Raw genomic sequence first — 16731 nt, 5'->3', positions numbered from 1 at the left:
GGCTGCGAGCAGTCCTAATCGGCTAATGTTAGCAGACTTCGGGCGGATTCTTACCATAAATAGAGTAATTATGACATAAAGCTACGACAATCTCATTAAAATCGCTGTGAACTGTAATGAAATAGCTAGCATAGTCAATCTAGAAATTGTGCTATAAGTGAAAGATGATCATTAAATTTGCATTATAACGTCAATAATTATTTTCACGAGATGTTGTGAACTGGAGTTTGTCGGTCTTGTTTATCTGGAAATGTAATAATCTTCTGCTAAGCTTCCTTGCAGGGCAACAACTAGCTAACGCTGCCAAACAGCAGGTCATTTCTTGTTTAAATAACATTGAAATCCTTCACAAATTAAGATTTTCAATAACAGGCGTTTGTGTAACCACGTGACGTCCTAAACAGTTGGTTGAAAACATGTATCATCCTTTTTAATCGTGTTTTGCACCGCCAAACTCTTTGAAGCTATCTAGCAAGTGCTAGCTTAGCTGATATCGCACAGCTAAAGTTTAATTATTGTTAAATCCGTACAGTACTGTGGAGAGGTGCGATACACCGAGTTGTGACGGGCAACAACTTTTAGAAATAAATAAATTCATGGTACATTTCTACCGTTTCAAAAACATACTGTATGACAAAACTACAACTACCCTGTAAGCTAGCATTGCTGTCAATTTCGCAATACATAACCCAAGATGCTTCTAACGTTACCTGGACAGGTAATTTTGTTTAGATTATATTAAACACAAATTTGCATACACCGTGATAATTACAAAAATTAAATATCAATACATAATTGAGAGCAACAAAAACCAGTCAAATTCTTTGTATGTGCACACATACCTGGCCAATAAAGCTGACTCTGATTCTCGATGATAACTCAGAAGAATTGCTTCGACAACATCAGACTGTGCACAGCAGCAATCTGCATGAAATGGAGGCAGTTTCATTCCCTCTTCATCCGTCTCTCCTTCACACTGTGGATGTGTGTAGATTTATATATGTTGCCATGTATTGTGTCTAAATGAAGGGTTATTTGCACATAGTTTATTGTTACAGGTATTCAGTGTATGAGTAAACATATTTAAGTATGTTCAGCTCCACCTCAACCAACTACAATATTAAAAATGCTGTTTATATGTTAATGTATCAATAACAACAACAACAACAACATTAATAATAAATGATAAAATAATACAAACAGATAATACACACTGTCAGGAGCCCTTCTACTGCATAAAGAGTACTTTATATACTCAGGTACATTTTGCTGATAATAAAAACAAACAAAAACGTTAACTGAATACGGTTTGACGCAGGCGCTGTGCGTGCAACGTAATGACGTCTCCGACCCGGAAGGAAGCCTCCAGTAGTGTTGTTGTCGCAGCACCTCAGCTGATATTTCATCAGAAATCCTCCCAGCAGACTGTAACAGACCCTCCGCTGCTGCTCCTGCTGCTGTTGTTGTTGTTGTTGTTGTTGTTTTGTCGTCGTCGCTGTTTCCTCTCAGCGTCGCCATCATGAACGTGACGCTCGCGGTGAAGCAGTACATCTCCAAGATGATCGAGAACAGCGGGCCCGGGATGAAGGTGCTGCTCATGGACAGAGAGACGGTGAGACACTGACGGTCGCTGTGTGGTGGTTATACTGTCTGTTACTGTTAGTTACTGTCTGTTAGTTACTGTCTGTTACTGTCTGTTAGTTACTGCCTGTTACTCTTTGTTACTGTTAGTTACTGTCTGTTAGTTACTGTTAGTTACTGCCTGTTACTGTTAGTTACTGTCTGGTATTTACTGTTAGTTACTGTCTGTTAGTTACTGTTAGTTACTGCCTGTTACTGTCTGTTACTGTTAGTTACTGTCTGTTAGTTACTGTCTGTTACTGTCTGTTAATTACTGTTAGTTACTGTCTGTTAGTTACTGTCTGTTATGTGTGTGTGTGTTATGATGTGATGCGTTAATTCAATAACTATTAATCCTACGTGTTTCTAACTCTTTAAGCTGATTACAGAACAGCTGTTACTGACACATTTGTGTCCACAGCTGTTTGATAAAATATCTGAGCAATGATCACAAGTTTTCTGACAGCCATTGAATTCTAATACAAACCACCGTTCATTCATCACTGCTCCGACAGACGTAGAGCAGCAGGTTGCCAGATCATCAGGTCAGATACCCCCACTTCATCAAACAGCTCCCCTTTTGCAGCACTGTAAAGATCTGACCAGTAACACGGTGTTCAGTTAAAATGACAGGATCACCACAGATGATTGGTGGGGACATGTCTCTACTTCTTCAGTTGGTGTTTTCCTGAAGAGACAAGAGGGTCTCTGGCCTGTCCTGTTATATACAGAGGGATGATAAACCTGATCTCACTGTGTGTGTGTGTGTGTGTGTGTGTGTGTGTGTGTTCAGACCAGTATAGTGAGCGTGGTGTACACTCAGTCAGAGATCCTGCAGAGGGAGGTTTACCTGTTTGAACGGATCGACTCTCAGAACAGAGACAACATGAAACACCTGAAGGCCATCTGCTTCCTCAGACCCACCAAGGTACAAAACCTGCTGATTGACTTATTTATCATTTAATAATGCTGGCTATTATAGTAAGTGTTTGTTTCTCTTCTGCAGGAGAATGTGGAACACCTGATCCAGGAGCTGAGGAGGCCAAAGTACAGCGTCTACTTCATCTGTAAGAGACTTTAACACTCACAGCAGGACTCTGTCAGAACTGATGGTAGATCATGTAAACCAGAGGGGGGGGCTGATTTGACCTGCAATTTGTGTCAAAATCACACTCCTCTCAGGGTCATAACTCAGTCAGATCATGAAACACATGTTGAATCATTCAGAGTGACTTCCACTTCCAGAGGAGATCATTATCTCTGATGTCCATCCAGAATAAACCTCCAGAAATCCACTCAGATGTCAGAGAAGAAGATGCTGCAGAACCTGCCTGAGAATCCCCCTGTTTTAAGTTTCCTTCAGTGTCTCAGTGATCAGTGATAGTTATCTGTCCATCCATGAGGACACTGCAGACAGGAGCTGCTAACAGCTGATTCAGCTACTTTAATGGAGACCATGTGACTAAATGTGAAGAAATATAGACTAAAAATAACAGGGCTCAAGTAGCTCACAGTTAGCAACTCCTCTGCTGTTCTGGTTTTATGTTCTGAGGTTTTGAGATTTCTGCTGATGTCTCCTAAATAAAATCATCCACATGAGCTTTTTAAATATTATATTGAGTGTTAAATCATCACCTGACTGCAGTGTGTGTGTGTGTGTGTGTGTTTCAGACTTCAGTAATGTGATCAGCAAGAGTGAGATCAAAGCTCTGGCTGAGGCTGATGAACAGGAAGTGGTGGCTGAAGTCCAGGTGAGTCTCAGGTGGTACTGAAACACAATCCAGTACAGAACCATATACAGATCTGTGATCACTGAGACAGAGGGAAAAGTTAACAGATTGTGATTAATCAGTTCATTGGTAAGTCGGTCAGCACAGAATTAATTTAATTTCTATAACTATGAATCCTGTCTAGGCACCAAAATAGCTTCGTAAGTGTTTAAAATCAATCAAACATTAATTTATGAAGGAAATAATTGGTGTTTTAATTGAAAAGTCTTGTGGAGAAGAAGTCAGACTCAAAGTTAAACACATGTTCCAGATGTTGACCTCTGTGTGTGTGTGTGTGTGTGTGTGTGTGTGTGTGTCTGCAGGAGTTTTATGGAGATTTCATCGCTGTGAATCCTCACGTGTTCTCCCTCAACCTGCAAGGAGTCGCCAGGGTGAGAAATCACAAACTGTCTGTCTGTGATGGAGACTTCTGTCTGTTTAAAGCCTCATGAGCAGCAGAGTACACATGCAGAGTACTGAGTACTACTGTAGTACGTGATGAATGTCAGAGAGACGTGTCTGTTCCAGTTCTGGCACCAGGAAGATCTCATACAGATAACAGCTACTCTACTCGCCTCGTTATACCCACAGAACGACATCACAAAGAGGCATTTATGGATCCTCTAAGCTATCATGTCTTCTTGTGTGTGTGTGTGTGTGTGTGTGTGTGCGTGTGTGTGCGTGTGCGTGTGTGTGTGTGTGTGTATCAGGGTCGGAGCTGGGAGTCCTCCATGTTGTCTCGGTGTACTCAGGGTTTGACCTCCGTCCTGCTCGCTCTGAAGAAATGTCCAATGATCCGCTACCAGCTGTCCTCTGACATGTCCAAACGCCTCGGCGAGAGCGTCAAGGTTTCCACGGCAACACACTCTCATCATACACGACTTCACTACGTTAACGTTCACCTCTAACACGCTAACCTTGTTCTCCGTCTGTCAGCAAATCATCACAAAGGAGTACGAGCTGTTTGACTTCAGGAAGACTGAAGTTCCTCCTCTGCTGCTGATCCTCGACCGCAGTGACGACGCCATCACACCTCTGCTCAACCAGGTGACCAATCACAGCACTCCACACCATGACATCACCAGGTTTTAACCACAAACAGCACACAAACAGTCACAAGTGTATCTGGTGGAAATAATGACTTTCCTCTTGCTGTTAATTCAGCAGACGTTTTGTTCTTCTGCTTCTTACTTGATGTAAATTGTTGTTGGGTTTCTAACAGGTGTTTGTGCTTCATATATATTATATATATATAACATATATTTCACATATGTTTTTAAAATGACAAGAGCTGTACAGTGTTCATAGATGAAGAAGATTGAATGTGCAAAGAGTTTCCTGGGTTTTTATAGAATTAGCATCAATGTGCATATTTAATGCCTGAAATCATGTAATTAAAATGTAACTTTGGTGTGTATCTCCTCCTGACATACAGTAACATTAAAGAAGTGTTTTAAAGCCTTAGTTCACTCAGCTGATACATGAAGTTTTACAAACATCCTGTCAGTCAGCTTCAGTGCATTCAGAACTCACATGGACTCTGTTTACCTGCAGTGGACGTACCAGGCAATGGTCCACGAGCTGCTGGGTCTGAACAACAACAGGATCGACCTCTCCAGAGTGCCGGGGATCAGTAAAGACCTGAGGGAGGTGGTTCTGTCCGCGGAGAACGACGAGTTCTATGCTAACGTGAGTCTGAAGTCGAAAAGCACTCCGACTGAGCGTTACTGACAGGGTTATGTATATGCAAAGATATGATGACAAAATTCATATGTACAAATACACCGTTCAGACTGGAACTAAACACAGTTTGGAAAATAAATAGAGCCTGTATGTGAATGAAAAGGTTCTGTGACTGCGTGAAATGGTCCAATCACAGCGTCGTACGGCCGTAATAGTTTATCAGTGTGGTGCAGCTTTATGTCCTCCAGCATCTCAGCCTGACCTCCATCTCCTGCAGCTGCTGAACTTTGAGATATGAGTGATGAAGTACTTTTACTCTTCGTCTGAACAGTACAACCAGAAATGTGTCTCTTTTTACAAGTTTGGTAACTGAAAGTGACAAAATAGAATGTGTAAAGCTTTGTGTCACATTTGAATTCAGAAATAATAAAGTTTAGATGCAAAGTTATTACTACTACTATTATTATTATTATTATTATTATTATTATTATCTCTGATATATAAATGTGATAATAAAGGTGTGTGTGTGTGTGTGTGTGTGTGTGTGTGTGTGTGTGTGTGTGTGTGTGTGTGTGTGTTAGAACTTGTACCTGAACTTCGGGGAAATCGGCACCAACATTAAAAACCTGATGGAAGATTTCCAGAAGAAAAGACCGAAAGGACAACAGAAGCTGGAGTCCATCACTGACATGAAGGTCAGACAGACAGAGAGAGAGACAGACAGACGGACAGAGAGAGAGAGAGACAGACAGACAGACAGACAGACAGACAGACAGAGACTGAGAGGGACAGACAGACAGACAGACAGACAGACAGACAGACTGAGAGAGAGACAGACAGACGGACAGAGAGAGAGAGAGACAGACAGACAGACAGACAGAGAGAGAGACAGACAGACAGAGACTGAGAGGGACAGACAGACAGAGAGACAGACAGACTGAAACAGACAGACAGACAGACTGAGAGAGAGACTGAGAGAGAGACAGACAGACTGAGAGACAGACAGACAGACAGACAGAGACAGACGGACAGAGAGAGAGAGAGAGAGAGACAGACTGAGAGACAGAGAGAGACAGACAGACAGACAGAGAGAGACAGACAGACAGAGACTGAGAGGGACAGACAGACAGAGAGACAGACAGACTGAAACAGACAGACAGACAGACAGACTGAGAGAGAGACTGAGAGAGAGACAGACAGACTGAGAGACAGACAGACAGACAGACAGAGACAGACGGACAGAGAGAGAGAGAGAGAGACAGACAGACTGAGAGACAGACGGACAGACAGACAGACAGACAGAGACAGACGGACAGAGAGAGAGAGAGAGAGACAGACTGAGAGACAGAGAGAGACAGACAGACAGAGAGAGGCAGACAGCTGACAGGCAGACAGACAGGCGCAGACCTTTCCTCCTTTTTGTGTCCTCAGATTGTATCTCCTTTTTCCTGTCTGCAGGCGTTTGTAGATAACTACCCTCAGTTTAAGAAGATGTCGGGCACCGTGTCTAAACATGTGACGGTGGTGGGGGAGTTGTCTCGGTTGGTGTCGGAGCGTCAGCTGATGGAGGTGTCAGAGGTGGAGCAGGAGCTGGCCTGTCAGAACGACCACTCCAACGCTCAGCAGGTAACAGAGAGCAGTAACCACAGGTAACAGCCACACTGTGACTTAATCTTCATGAGTCAAATGTCATCCAATCAAATTGGAACTAAAATGAAAGTGAATCATTAGGGACAATATCAGTTTGTCCTGATGATTCAACAGGAGAGTTTGAAGAAACTCTTGAAACCTTGAAGAGGATTAACAGGGTCTGGTGAAAAAAGCTGTTAATGAGTTTAGACTTGAGCTGTGTCTGCAGCCCGTCTCACCCCCTCTCCGGCTGTGTTTCCTGTTTCAGAGCGTTCGTCGGCTGCTGCAGAATCCTCGTCTGTCCGAGTTGGACGCCGTCCGTCTCGTCATGCTTTACGCTCTGAGATACGAACGCCACAGCAGCAGCATCCTCCCGGCTCTGATGGACGAGCTGAGCCGGAGAGGAGTTTCTGAACGACACCGCAGGGTAATGACGTCATCACAAACACTTAGCTCTGATTGGACACTGAACGCTGTTGATGTGGCCGCTTCGTTTATCTTCATTTCTAATTAAACTTAAGACAGGGACACACATTAGGACATCATTCTCTGATGATGAATCTGATGTGTGACGAGTGCCTTTTGAGGAAGTCTAGTTTTGAAGCAGAAGTAGAGAAGAAAAACAATAAGCCAAAACCAAAACTAGCTGGCTATGATTCTGGGGCGTCTGTTTTTATGAGGAGCAGTCAGAGTGAGAACCTTTATTGAGAGCTGTTTGAGGGGTCAGACCTGGTCCCAGAGTTACTGTTAGACTCAGTGTCCTCTCTCTCAGATGGTGAAGTCAGTGGTGGAGTACGGAGGGAAGAGAGTCAGAGGAAGTGACCTCATCACACCGACAGATGCCGTCGCCATCACCAAGCAGTTCTTCAAAGGCCTCTCGGTACACACACACACACACACACACACACACACACACACACACAGTACAACATAGCAACCCACACATTTACTTCAGGAAGTTCTTCACTTGTTATTTGTAGAGTTGATTTGTTTGTCGTTTTATTGTGAAAAGTTGATAAAAACTGAAAGTGATGATGATGATGATGATGATGATGATGTTGATGTATGTGTGTTCAGGGTGTAGAGAACGTGTACACTCAGCATCAGCCTCTCCTTCACGACACTCTGGATCAGCTGATTAAAGGTCGACTGAAGGACAGTCAGTTCCCTTACCTGGGAGCCAGCAGCCTCAGAGACAGGTAACACACACACACACACACACACACACACACACACAGTGACCTTCTGACTTCCTCTTTCTGTGTGTGTGTGCGTGCGTGCGTGTGTGTTACAGGCCTCAAGACATCATTGTGTTTCTGATTGGTGGAGCCACGTATGAAGAAGCTCTGACTGTTTACAACCTGAACCGCAGCACACCTGGAGTCCGCATCGTCCTGGGAGGAAGCAGCATCCACAACACCAAGAGGTGACACACACGCACACACACACACGCACACACACACAGAGTACATCTGTACAAAGTGTTTCCTGTCTCAGTGTCAAGCTGTTAGAGGATGAAACCAGGAACAGACTCGGTGTATACAGTGCATCCGGAAAGTATTCACAGCGCTTCACTTTTTCCACATTTTGTTATGTTGCAGCCTTATACCAAAATGGATTAAATTCATTTTTTTCCTCAAAATTCTACACACAACACCCCATAATGACAACGTGAAAAAAGTTTTTGAGATTTTTGCAAATTTATTAAAAATAAAAAACCTGAGAAATCACATGTACATAAGTATTCACAGCCTTTGCTCAATACTTTGTTGATGCACCTTTGGCAGCAATTACAGCCTCAAGTCTTTTTGAATATGATGCCACAAGCTTGGCACACCTATCTTTGGGCAGTTTCACCCATTCCTCTTTGCAGCACCTCTCAAGCTCCATCAGGTTGGATGGGAAGCGTCGGTGCACAGCCATTTTCAGATCTCTCCAGAGATGTTCAATCGGATTCAAGTCTGGGCTCTGGCTGGGCCACTCAAGGACATTCACAGAGTTGTCCTGAAGCCACTCCTTTGATATCTTGGCTGTGTGCTTAGGGTCGTTGTCCTGCTGAAAGATAAACCGTCGCCCCAGTCTGAGGTCAAGAGCGCTCTGGAGCAGGTTTTCATCCAGGATGTCTCTGTACTTTGCTGCATTCATCTTTCCCTCTATCCTGACTAGTCTCCCAGTTCCTGCCGCTGAAAAACATCCCCACAGCATGATGCTGCCACCACCATGCTTCACTGTAGGGATGGTATTGGCCTGGTGATGAGCGGTGCCTGGTTTCCTCCAAACGTGACGCCTGGCATTCACACCAAAGAGTTCAATCTTTGTCTCATCAGACCAGAGAATTTTGTTTCTCATGGTCTGAGAGTCCTTCAGGTGCCTTTTGGCAAACTCCAGGCGGGCTGCTATGTGCCTTTTACTAAGGAGTGGCTTCCGTCTGGCCACTCTACCATACAGGCCTGATTGGTGGATTGCTGCAGAGATGGTTGTCCTTCTGGAAGGTTCTCCTCTCTCCACAGAGGAACTCTGGAGCTCTGACAGAGTGACCATCGGGTTCTTGGTCACCTCCCTGACTAAGGCCCTTCTCCCCCGGTTACTCAGTTTAGATGGCCGGCCAGCTCTAGGAAGAGTCCTGGTGGTTCCGAACTTCTTCCACTTACGGATGATGGAGGCCACTGTGCTCATTGGGACCTTCAAAGCAGCAGAAATTTTTCTGTAACCTTCCCCAGATTTGTGCCTCGAGACAATCCTGTCTCGGAGGTCTACAGACAATTCCTTTGACTTCATGCTTGGTTTGTGCTCTGACATGCACTGTCAACTGTGGGACCTTATATAGACAGGTGTGTGCCTTTCCAAATCATGTCCAATCAACTGAATTTACCACAGGTGGACTCCAATTAAGCTGCAGAAACATCTCAAGGATGATCAGTGGAAACAGGATGCACCTGAGCTCAATTTTGAGCTTCATGGCAAAGGCTGTGAATACTTATGTACATGTGATTTCTTAGTTTTTCATTTTTAATAAATTTGCAAAAATTTCAAAAAAACTTTTTTCACATTGTCATTATGGGGTGTTGTGTGTAGAATTTTGAGGAAAAAAATTAATTTAATCCATTTTGGAATAAGGGTGTAACATAACAAAATGTGGAAAAAGTGAAGCGCCGTGAATACTTTCCGGATGCACTGTAAATGTGACTGAAAGTGAAGAGCTGGAAACAGCGATGAGGAGGCTGTGGCCTTCATCACAACACAGATGTCATGTTTCCATCCAGCTCCACCAGCTGGTTATCAGCTCCACCAGCTGGTTATCTCCATCAACCAGTGAACTCATGTCCACACAGAAACAAGCAGCAGGGCAGGTTTTATTTTCATGGAAGTTCAGTTAAAGTTGAGCTCCATGTGGATGAAACTTGACGACAGACGATCCCGCTGTACTTAAAGTATCAAAGAAACGTTTCCTCCGTCATCCTTCCATCAGTTTCCATGACAACAGTTCATAAGTAATGACTGTAAAGATGTAAGAAGTTCATGTGTTGAAACAGATTTCACTTTCTGTCTGAAGTCAACTGACAGCAGGGATGGAAGTACTCAGATTTACTGCAGTAAAAGTACTAATACTACACTGTTGTGTCCAAGCAACAGTCCAAAGCTCCACATTATTAACAAGACATTACAATTATTAACAGCATTCAGAGGAAAAGCAGCACATCTGCATCTGAGAAGCTGGACTCTTCATGTAGCTGTCAGATAAATGCAGATATTTGTACCTGCGTGACGTTCAGGTGTCTTTACTTCTCTCTCTCAGTTTCCTGGAGGAAGTGATGTTGACGACAGGTCACAGCGGCGACAGAGCACAGGGAAGTGGTCGCCACGGCAACAGGCGCTGACCATAACAGAAAACAAACACTTCAGAAGAGCTCGTCGGGACAAACAACATTCCTTCTCTCTGTCTCGGCGGCCATTTTGTGTCCATGTCTGTCTGTGTGGTTTCATGTCAAACTGTCGTCAGTGTTTAATGTTTCAAAAACACCAATAAAAGAGAAATATTTCAGACTGATGTTGCTCATCAGATGTTTTCTGAAGGGGAGGTTAAACGTGACTTCCTTTCCTTGCTTCCTTTGCAGCAGCATAATAATAAATGAACATATCATTTCCATGAAAACCTCCTCCAGCATTTGAACTTATTATAAATATTTAAATCGTATTGAGTTAAAAGCTGTGACAGAATCACATGTTAGTGAACATGTTCAGGTTAAATTAAGAGTCCGGTTGTTGGTTTCTGGCTTCGCTCTGTGAACTGAACTCAGAACAGCTGAATGTCTTCATGCACAGAGTTTCTGCCACGTGATTGGCTGATTAGATATTTGCATTAACGAACAGGTGTACCTAATAAAGTGGCCACTGTCCTTCCTTCTGTTGAGGAGAAGAGATGTCTCCCTGGGCTTCCTGAAGCTCCTCTCACCAGCTGATGGACACTTCTCACAGTCCAGCTGCTCCCACATCTGGAGGCTGCACTCCATCACAGACAGACAGACAGACAGACAGACACCAGCTGACTGCGTCTTCCCTGCATGGTTCCTGCCTAGTTTACAGCTGAGCTTTGGGTCGTCGTCCTGGCTCCGATCACGCGTCCACAGGTTACAGCACGTTGTAAAATGGAGGGATAGTGTTCTCTACTCTGAATGAACCTCCCACTTCATCAGCACCAGAGCACCTGCACCGCCACGTGACCTCCACCAGCATCTTTTCATTTCTTCTTCTTTGTCATCCAAACACCTCAAACTTAGGTTTGTCTGTCCATAAAACCTTTTTCCAGTCTTCCTCAGTCTAATCTCTGTGTTCTTGTGTTGGCCAGTCTCAGACAAGGTTCTTCCTTTGCTCCTAGAGTCTCCTCTTCGCTGCAGACGGTGAACCGTTTAATGACGCTGCCAGGTGACGACCTGTGCGGCATCTAAGTCTAGACTAGAGACTCTGATGTCCTTGTTGGGCCCCGGGGCCTCCCACTTTCGGTTGAAGTAGTTTAATAATCAAGTGTAAAGTTTACTTAAGCCTTGAATCCAGAGTTTATATTAAGGGCTGAATGTGTTGAATGACTGAAAGATGTTTGTAGTAATTTATATAAGATTGATTTATGATTATTATTTTTCATGACACAATTTTAAACAAACCTACATTTCACTAAAACTGAGACACCTCAGATCTGTTTGTTTTTGGTGTAAAGACTTAAATAACCTTTATACTTGCATCAAGTTTAGACCAGTTCCGTCCACGACTCACTTCTATAAGTTCAGGGTTAAGTGAGCACAAACAGACCTCTGGCGTCCTGAGTTACCTCTGATTTATCAGGAAAACATGTCAAAGTCTGTGTGGACAGTGTTGGATTGTTTGTCTTTAACGTTTAACCTCGTGACATCCTGCAACAAGAAGATCATTATCAATTATGTATATATATATATATATATATGCTAATATATATAATATATATATATATATATGTAATAAATATTCAACGATAAGACTGGAAATATTCTAGATATTCATAATATTCATCTTTTTAGACACGTCCCAGAATTCAACCTGACAGATTTGGGATGTTTTTAAATAAATTCTGTGAGTTTGAAGAAAGTTTGGATAAATAACACAAGTTTGTAACCATGGCGACGATGGTGGCTCAGCATCAAGTTGCTCCGGTAACTTGAGGTGGACATTAAGTCATTATTTTTAACTTTAATTATTAACCAGTAAATCAAATAAATAATATACAACAGATTACTTGATAATGGAAAATAATTAATTAGCCTTAATTCTGATCTGCCGTGAACAAGACGTTCAATAACACGCTTATTGTTTTGTTGTTCACATCAGTTGAGACTGAATTTGTTTTTCATTTATGAAATTTATTTATGACTAAACTGGAAAATCTGTCTGAAGAAACTTTATGTGAAGTTAATTCTGCTAAAACTTCAGTAGAGTCGATTCGTTAGAGCTTTCCAAGTGATTTTGCATGAAGTCATAGTTGAAGTTGAAGTGTCAGGTGAGGTGAAGGTACTGAAAGTGTGAACACTGAAAAGAGCTGACATGTCAGGTAAGGTGTCGCAGTAGTATTAGTATCAGGTGGAGTCATACAGTTAGTACTGTGAGTGCTGATAGTTTTAGTAGTAGTGGTAACAGTAAAAGCAGTGGTATTAATAATAGCATTAGTAGTTAGGTTGTACTATTCTAGTTCTAGTTTCAGCAGTAGTATTACTTGTAGTAGAGGTACAGTACTACTTGTAGTATTCGTAGGTGTAAAATCTGCAGTATTCGTAATAATGGTGGTTGTAGTAAGGTTGTACTATTAGCACTAGCTCTTGTAATAGTATTAATAGAGGTAGAGGTGGTAATATTGGCACTCGTTATTGATGTAGCAGTGGTAGTATTAACAGTAGTAGTAGTATCACAGGTAGTACAGTTAGTTGTAGTAAAACAGTTTTAAAAGCTGAACAGATGGTTTAAAGATTGAGTAGTAGTCACACTAACATAATATTTACAGTAGCAGCAGTAAGTGGATCCTCCTGGTCCTGGGTCCTGCTCAGGGTTCAGGTGTTGGTCAGACGGCTGCCAGCTCTCTTACATAAAGAGCACACAGGCACTTTGGACCGGCTGTGGTCGTCCTCCAGACTTCAGCTCAGCCAGAGGCCTTTATAAGAGACAACACTCACTGGCCTCACCTCAGGTTCCCAAAAACCGGTTCTGTTGATCCAGGATGTGTGTTCTGCTCAGAGTGATTCTGCTGGTTCTGCTGGTGCTGAGCTCCAATGCAGCGCCAGCAGCTGAAGAATGTGATCTGCCGGAGAAGGTGAAGAGAGTGGAGCTGCACAAGGTGGGAACACACAAAAACACATTAACAACGGTGCATCTGTTTCTTACTTTCATTATTAACTTCAGATGCATTAAAGATCCTTTAATCACAGTCAATGTGCTTCTGGGCACCGACATGTTGCTACCAGTACCACCAGTAACACTTTGTCCCCACAGGTACTGGAGGTGCGTTGGGTTCTGGTGGAGGCGTTCTCAGATTACCCAGCAGGGGTGGAGTTACTGACGAGCGCCAACAGCTCCCTGCTGGAAATGAACCTCAGAGACGACAACGAAACCATCCTGTTTATCGAGAGAAACATCGTGTAAGAGAACTGTTGAGTTTGTGACACATAGTGATGAACTGCACATCAGTACTATCGGGCGTCACACAGATCTAGTTCTCACATCCACTTGTGTCGAGTGGTTCATCCTCTGACTCAAGCAGCAGTTGTTTTTGTGTCTTTCAGGACTGGGAAGTGTCTGAACTTCCGTGTCAACATGTCTGCTCCGGACCCGGAGACGTCCAACCACACCCTCCATCTGGTCAGTGCCGGTGAGTCTCAAAGAGGCCAAATGTTGGACGTAAAGTTCATCAGCGCAGCTTCTTTCCTTCAAACTACCCTTTTTTCAGTCCGAACTGGTCCTGCAGTTGGGATGTTTCTGAATCTGATGAGTCTTGTTCAGATGTTCATAGACTCTGCTTCCTGAGGCCACCTTGGAAGATGTCAAAACTCCAGCAACGCTTGTATAAAGAGGGTCTCGTTTTTCTTGCTGTGTCATAGGTGCTTGTATCTGAATCTCTTCCTTCATCCCAGGAGTCCAGGAGTTTGATGGTCAGGTGTTTCCATACGACGACCAGGGCCGAGCAGATATCTACCAGAGCTGTCCTGACTGTCTGCTCATCATCTACAGCGGAGTCTTCGAGGGAACACCAGGGAGGATGCTGCTCATCTACAGTGAGACAAACACAGATCAAACAACACACCATCACACTGCAGGGATGAATATAACAAAACCTTCAAAATGGTTTTCATCTATTATTCTTTAGAAAACATTCAGATGTCAACATCAACAGATAATGTTAGCTTTGTAAGCGTTGTCTTAGTATGCTCATAGTTTGTATGACAGGTTGTCCGACCACCTCCACCTGTTCCGACAGGCCACAACCGACTGCAAAATGTGAAAAATGATCCAAATGTAGATAACTTTTCACATTTTCATTCTCTCCGGGAAGACATTCACGGTGTTGAACTCAGTTGTTCACATGAAAAGTAACAATAAATAGCCGTGCCGAGTCGAGCTGACCAATCACAGAGTGAGGTGGTCGAGATACAGAGACATTGTGCATCTTTAGAGAAGCATATTATCTTGAGTCACATTTGGGGTTTGTATTTGTATTTGTTTCCGGAGTGTCCTCTACAGCTCATGGTGTAAATATCACCACTTCACTGCTGATGATGACTTCCTGTCCTTTCATTCAGAGAGTGAAGGGAAACACCTGGACGCTGAGGTGCTGAAAGCTGCTCAGACTGTGAACAGGAGGATGGCGGAGTGTCTGAAATTCAAGGTCCCATCACAGTTCATCTACGACGGGAAGGCAGGTCAGAGGGAGGCAGAAAGATTAAAAGAACAAACCACGTTTGTTTTTATCCTGTTGGTCAACCAAGTCGTTCAGAAAAGGGAACATGACACCTCGTCCAATTAAAAAGACTCATGTCTCAGGTAGAACGCTGGTTCTGCTGCTGCATGCTAACAAGTTAGGGTTTAGCAGGTTCAGGTGAATTAAGAAACTAAAATGTTGTTTTTTTAAAAGAGATTAGATGAGATGAGTCTTATCTCTCATCTACTAATCTAGCTAACCTTTATGCTAACCCTGGCTTAGCATGACCACTGGAAGCAGTGGTAAACAGCTAGCCTGGCTCTGTTCAAAAATAAACCTACCAACACCTCTGAAGATCAGTGATTACATTTGATCTTGTTTGTTTAATGGGTACACAAACAGAAACAAGTGTATTTTCTGTGGAAATATTTGTATATAACTAACTCCTAACTATGCAACAGCAAGACAGCATAGCTATAGCTAAACAGAGGGTGTGCCAAAGTGTTAGCATGGAGCATATCACTACACATTGTGTACAGTGTTAGCATAATATTACTTAACATAATTTGTGCTGAAGTGTTAGCATGGAGTTTACTACCAACGCTTGTTCGGTCGTCTTTTGGGAAAGTCGATGCTCAACGTTCAAGTGGTTTAAGTCTGTTGCAAATGTTAGCATAGATGTTGCTATGACCTAGCCAAGTGAAAGCTAGTGTTAGCATAGATGCTGCTATAACCTAGCCAAGTGAAAGCTAAAGTGTCAGCATAGATGCTATCACCCAGCCTCAGTGTGGAGTCTGCTGTGTTCTCTTGACTGAGCAACTAAAGTTGACCAACAGGACACTCTGTTGACTTCACACTGAACTGACTGACTGCTCCTCATCATCATCATTACCATCACGTCTTTATCGTTATCTCTTCTTCTTTGTCTGCAGAGTTTTGTCTGGAAAAGAAGGAAGAAGAGAAAGAAGCCTGAGACAGAAGGACGATGAATGAACGTAACTGAAATTTTATAAACAATTGATCCGCTCACAAAATGATGTTTCATTAAAATACATACTGTAAATCTGAAATCGTCTGCATGTATTTTATCTCTGTGTCACTTTAAAGTACTTATTATGGAAGCTCAATTCGGCCAGGAAAAGAAAAAATAATGAAATCTTACAAAAATAAAACTATTGACGAATCAAAAAAATGTTTGACTTTGTATCTCATCATTTTGATGTAATACCTCATAACTCTAACTTATTATAAACATTTTGACTCACTATCTCCAAATCGTGACTAAGCGTCTCATCATTTTGACTTTGAATGTCAACTTTATTCTTTGAAAATTGAAACTTATTCTAATATTGACTAAGTCAAAGTTATTATATAAAGTCAGAATGATGATAACAAGTTAAAATGATTTTTCACTGGCAGCTGCGAGCTTCTGTAACTGGTTTAGTTTATTTCCTGTTTTTAGATAGCATCCTGTTTTAGAAACATGTTGAATTGAAGAATTAAAGTAATTAAACATTTTTAACCTCGTACAGTGTTCATTATGATCAATATTCAATAATCAATAATGCTGTGAATGATTGGCTCTTTGTTTAAGGTGTG

At 42.6% G+C, this 16731-nt stretch overlaps 2 protein-coding genes across 2 annotated transcripts; both read left to right on the top strand.

Annotated features, from left to right (window-relative positions):
• The first annotated feature begins 1365 nt into the window (after positions 1-1365).
• vps45 (vacuolar protein sorting 45 homolog) lies at positions 1366-10743 on the top strand. Its single transcript, XM_070921668.1, has 15 exons — positions 1366-1612; positions 2414-2548; positions 2627-2687; positions 3292-3371; positions 3713-3781; positions 4100-4237; positions 4326-4436; positions 4944-5078; positions 5654-5767; positions 6531-6698; positions 6970-7128; positions 7474-7581; positions 7779-7900; positions 7996-8127; positions 10498-10743. Exons 1-15 carry the CDS (start codon positions 1520-1522, stop codon positions 10577-10579), a joined length of 1707 nt encoding a protein of 568 aa, XP_070777769.1. The 5' UTR covers positions 1366-1519; the 3' UTR covers positions 10580-10743.
• A 3047-nt stretch (positions 10744-13790) lies between these two features.
• Positions 13791-16228, top strand: LOC139298516 (saxitoxin and tetrodotoxin-binding protein 1-like). Its single transcript, XM_070921159.1, has 5 exons — positions 13791-13855; positions 14000-14085; positions 14348-14488; positions 15014-15133; positions 16065-16228. The coding sequence occupies exons 1-5, from the start codon at positions 13803-13805 to the stop codon at positions 16103-16105; spliced, it is 441 nt and encodes a 146-aa protein (XP_070777260.1). The 5' UTR covers positions 13791-13802; the 3' UTR covers positions 16106-16228.
• The last annotated feature ends 503 nt before the right edge of the window (positions 16229-16731 follow it).

Source organism: Enoplosus armatus, chromosome 16, assembly GCF_043641665.1.
Source record: "Enoplosus armatus isolate fEnoArm2 chromosome 16, fEnoArm2.hap1, whole genome shotgun sequence".
Classification (NCBI taxonomy): Eukaryota; Metazoa; Chordata; class Actinopteri; order Centrarchiformes; family Enoplosidae; genus Enoplosus; species Enoplosus armatus.
Note: the sequence above shows the minus strand (reverse complement) of the source record. Positions and strands in the feature narration are given on the sequence as shown.

Coding starts and splice junctions, on each gene's coding strand:
- LOC139298516 (XM_070921159.1), top strand. CDS start 13,803: ATGAACCTCAGAGACGACAACGAAACCATCCTGTTTATCGAGAGAAAC. Junction 13,856..13,999: donor TTTATCGAGAGAAACATCGT/GTAAGAGAACTG, acceptor TGTGTCTTTCAG/GACTGGGAAGTGTCTGAACT. Junction 14,086..14,347: donor CCTCCATCTGGTCAGTGCCG/GTGAGTCTCAAA, acceptor CCTTCATCCCAG/GAGTCCAGGAGTTTGATGGT.
- vps45 (XM_070921668.1), top strand. CDS start 1,520: ATGAACGTGACGCTCGCGGTGAAGCAGTACATCTCCAAGATGATCGAG. Junction 2,688..3,291: donor GTACAGCGTCTACTTCATCT/GTAAGAGACTTT, acceptor TGTGTGTTTCAG/ACTTCAGTAATGTGATCAGC. Junction 5,768..6,530: donor AGTCCATCACTGACATGAAG/GTCAGACAGACA, acceptor TCCTGTCTGCAG/GCGTTTGTAGATAACTACCC.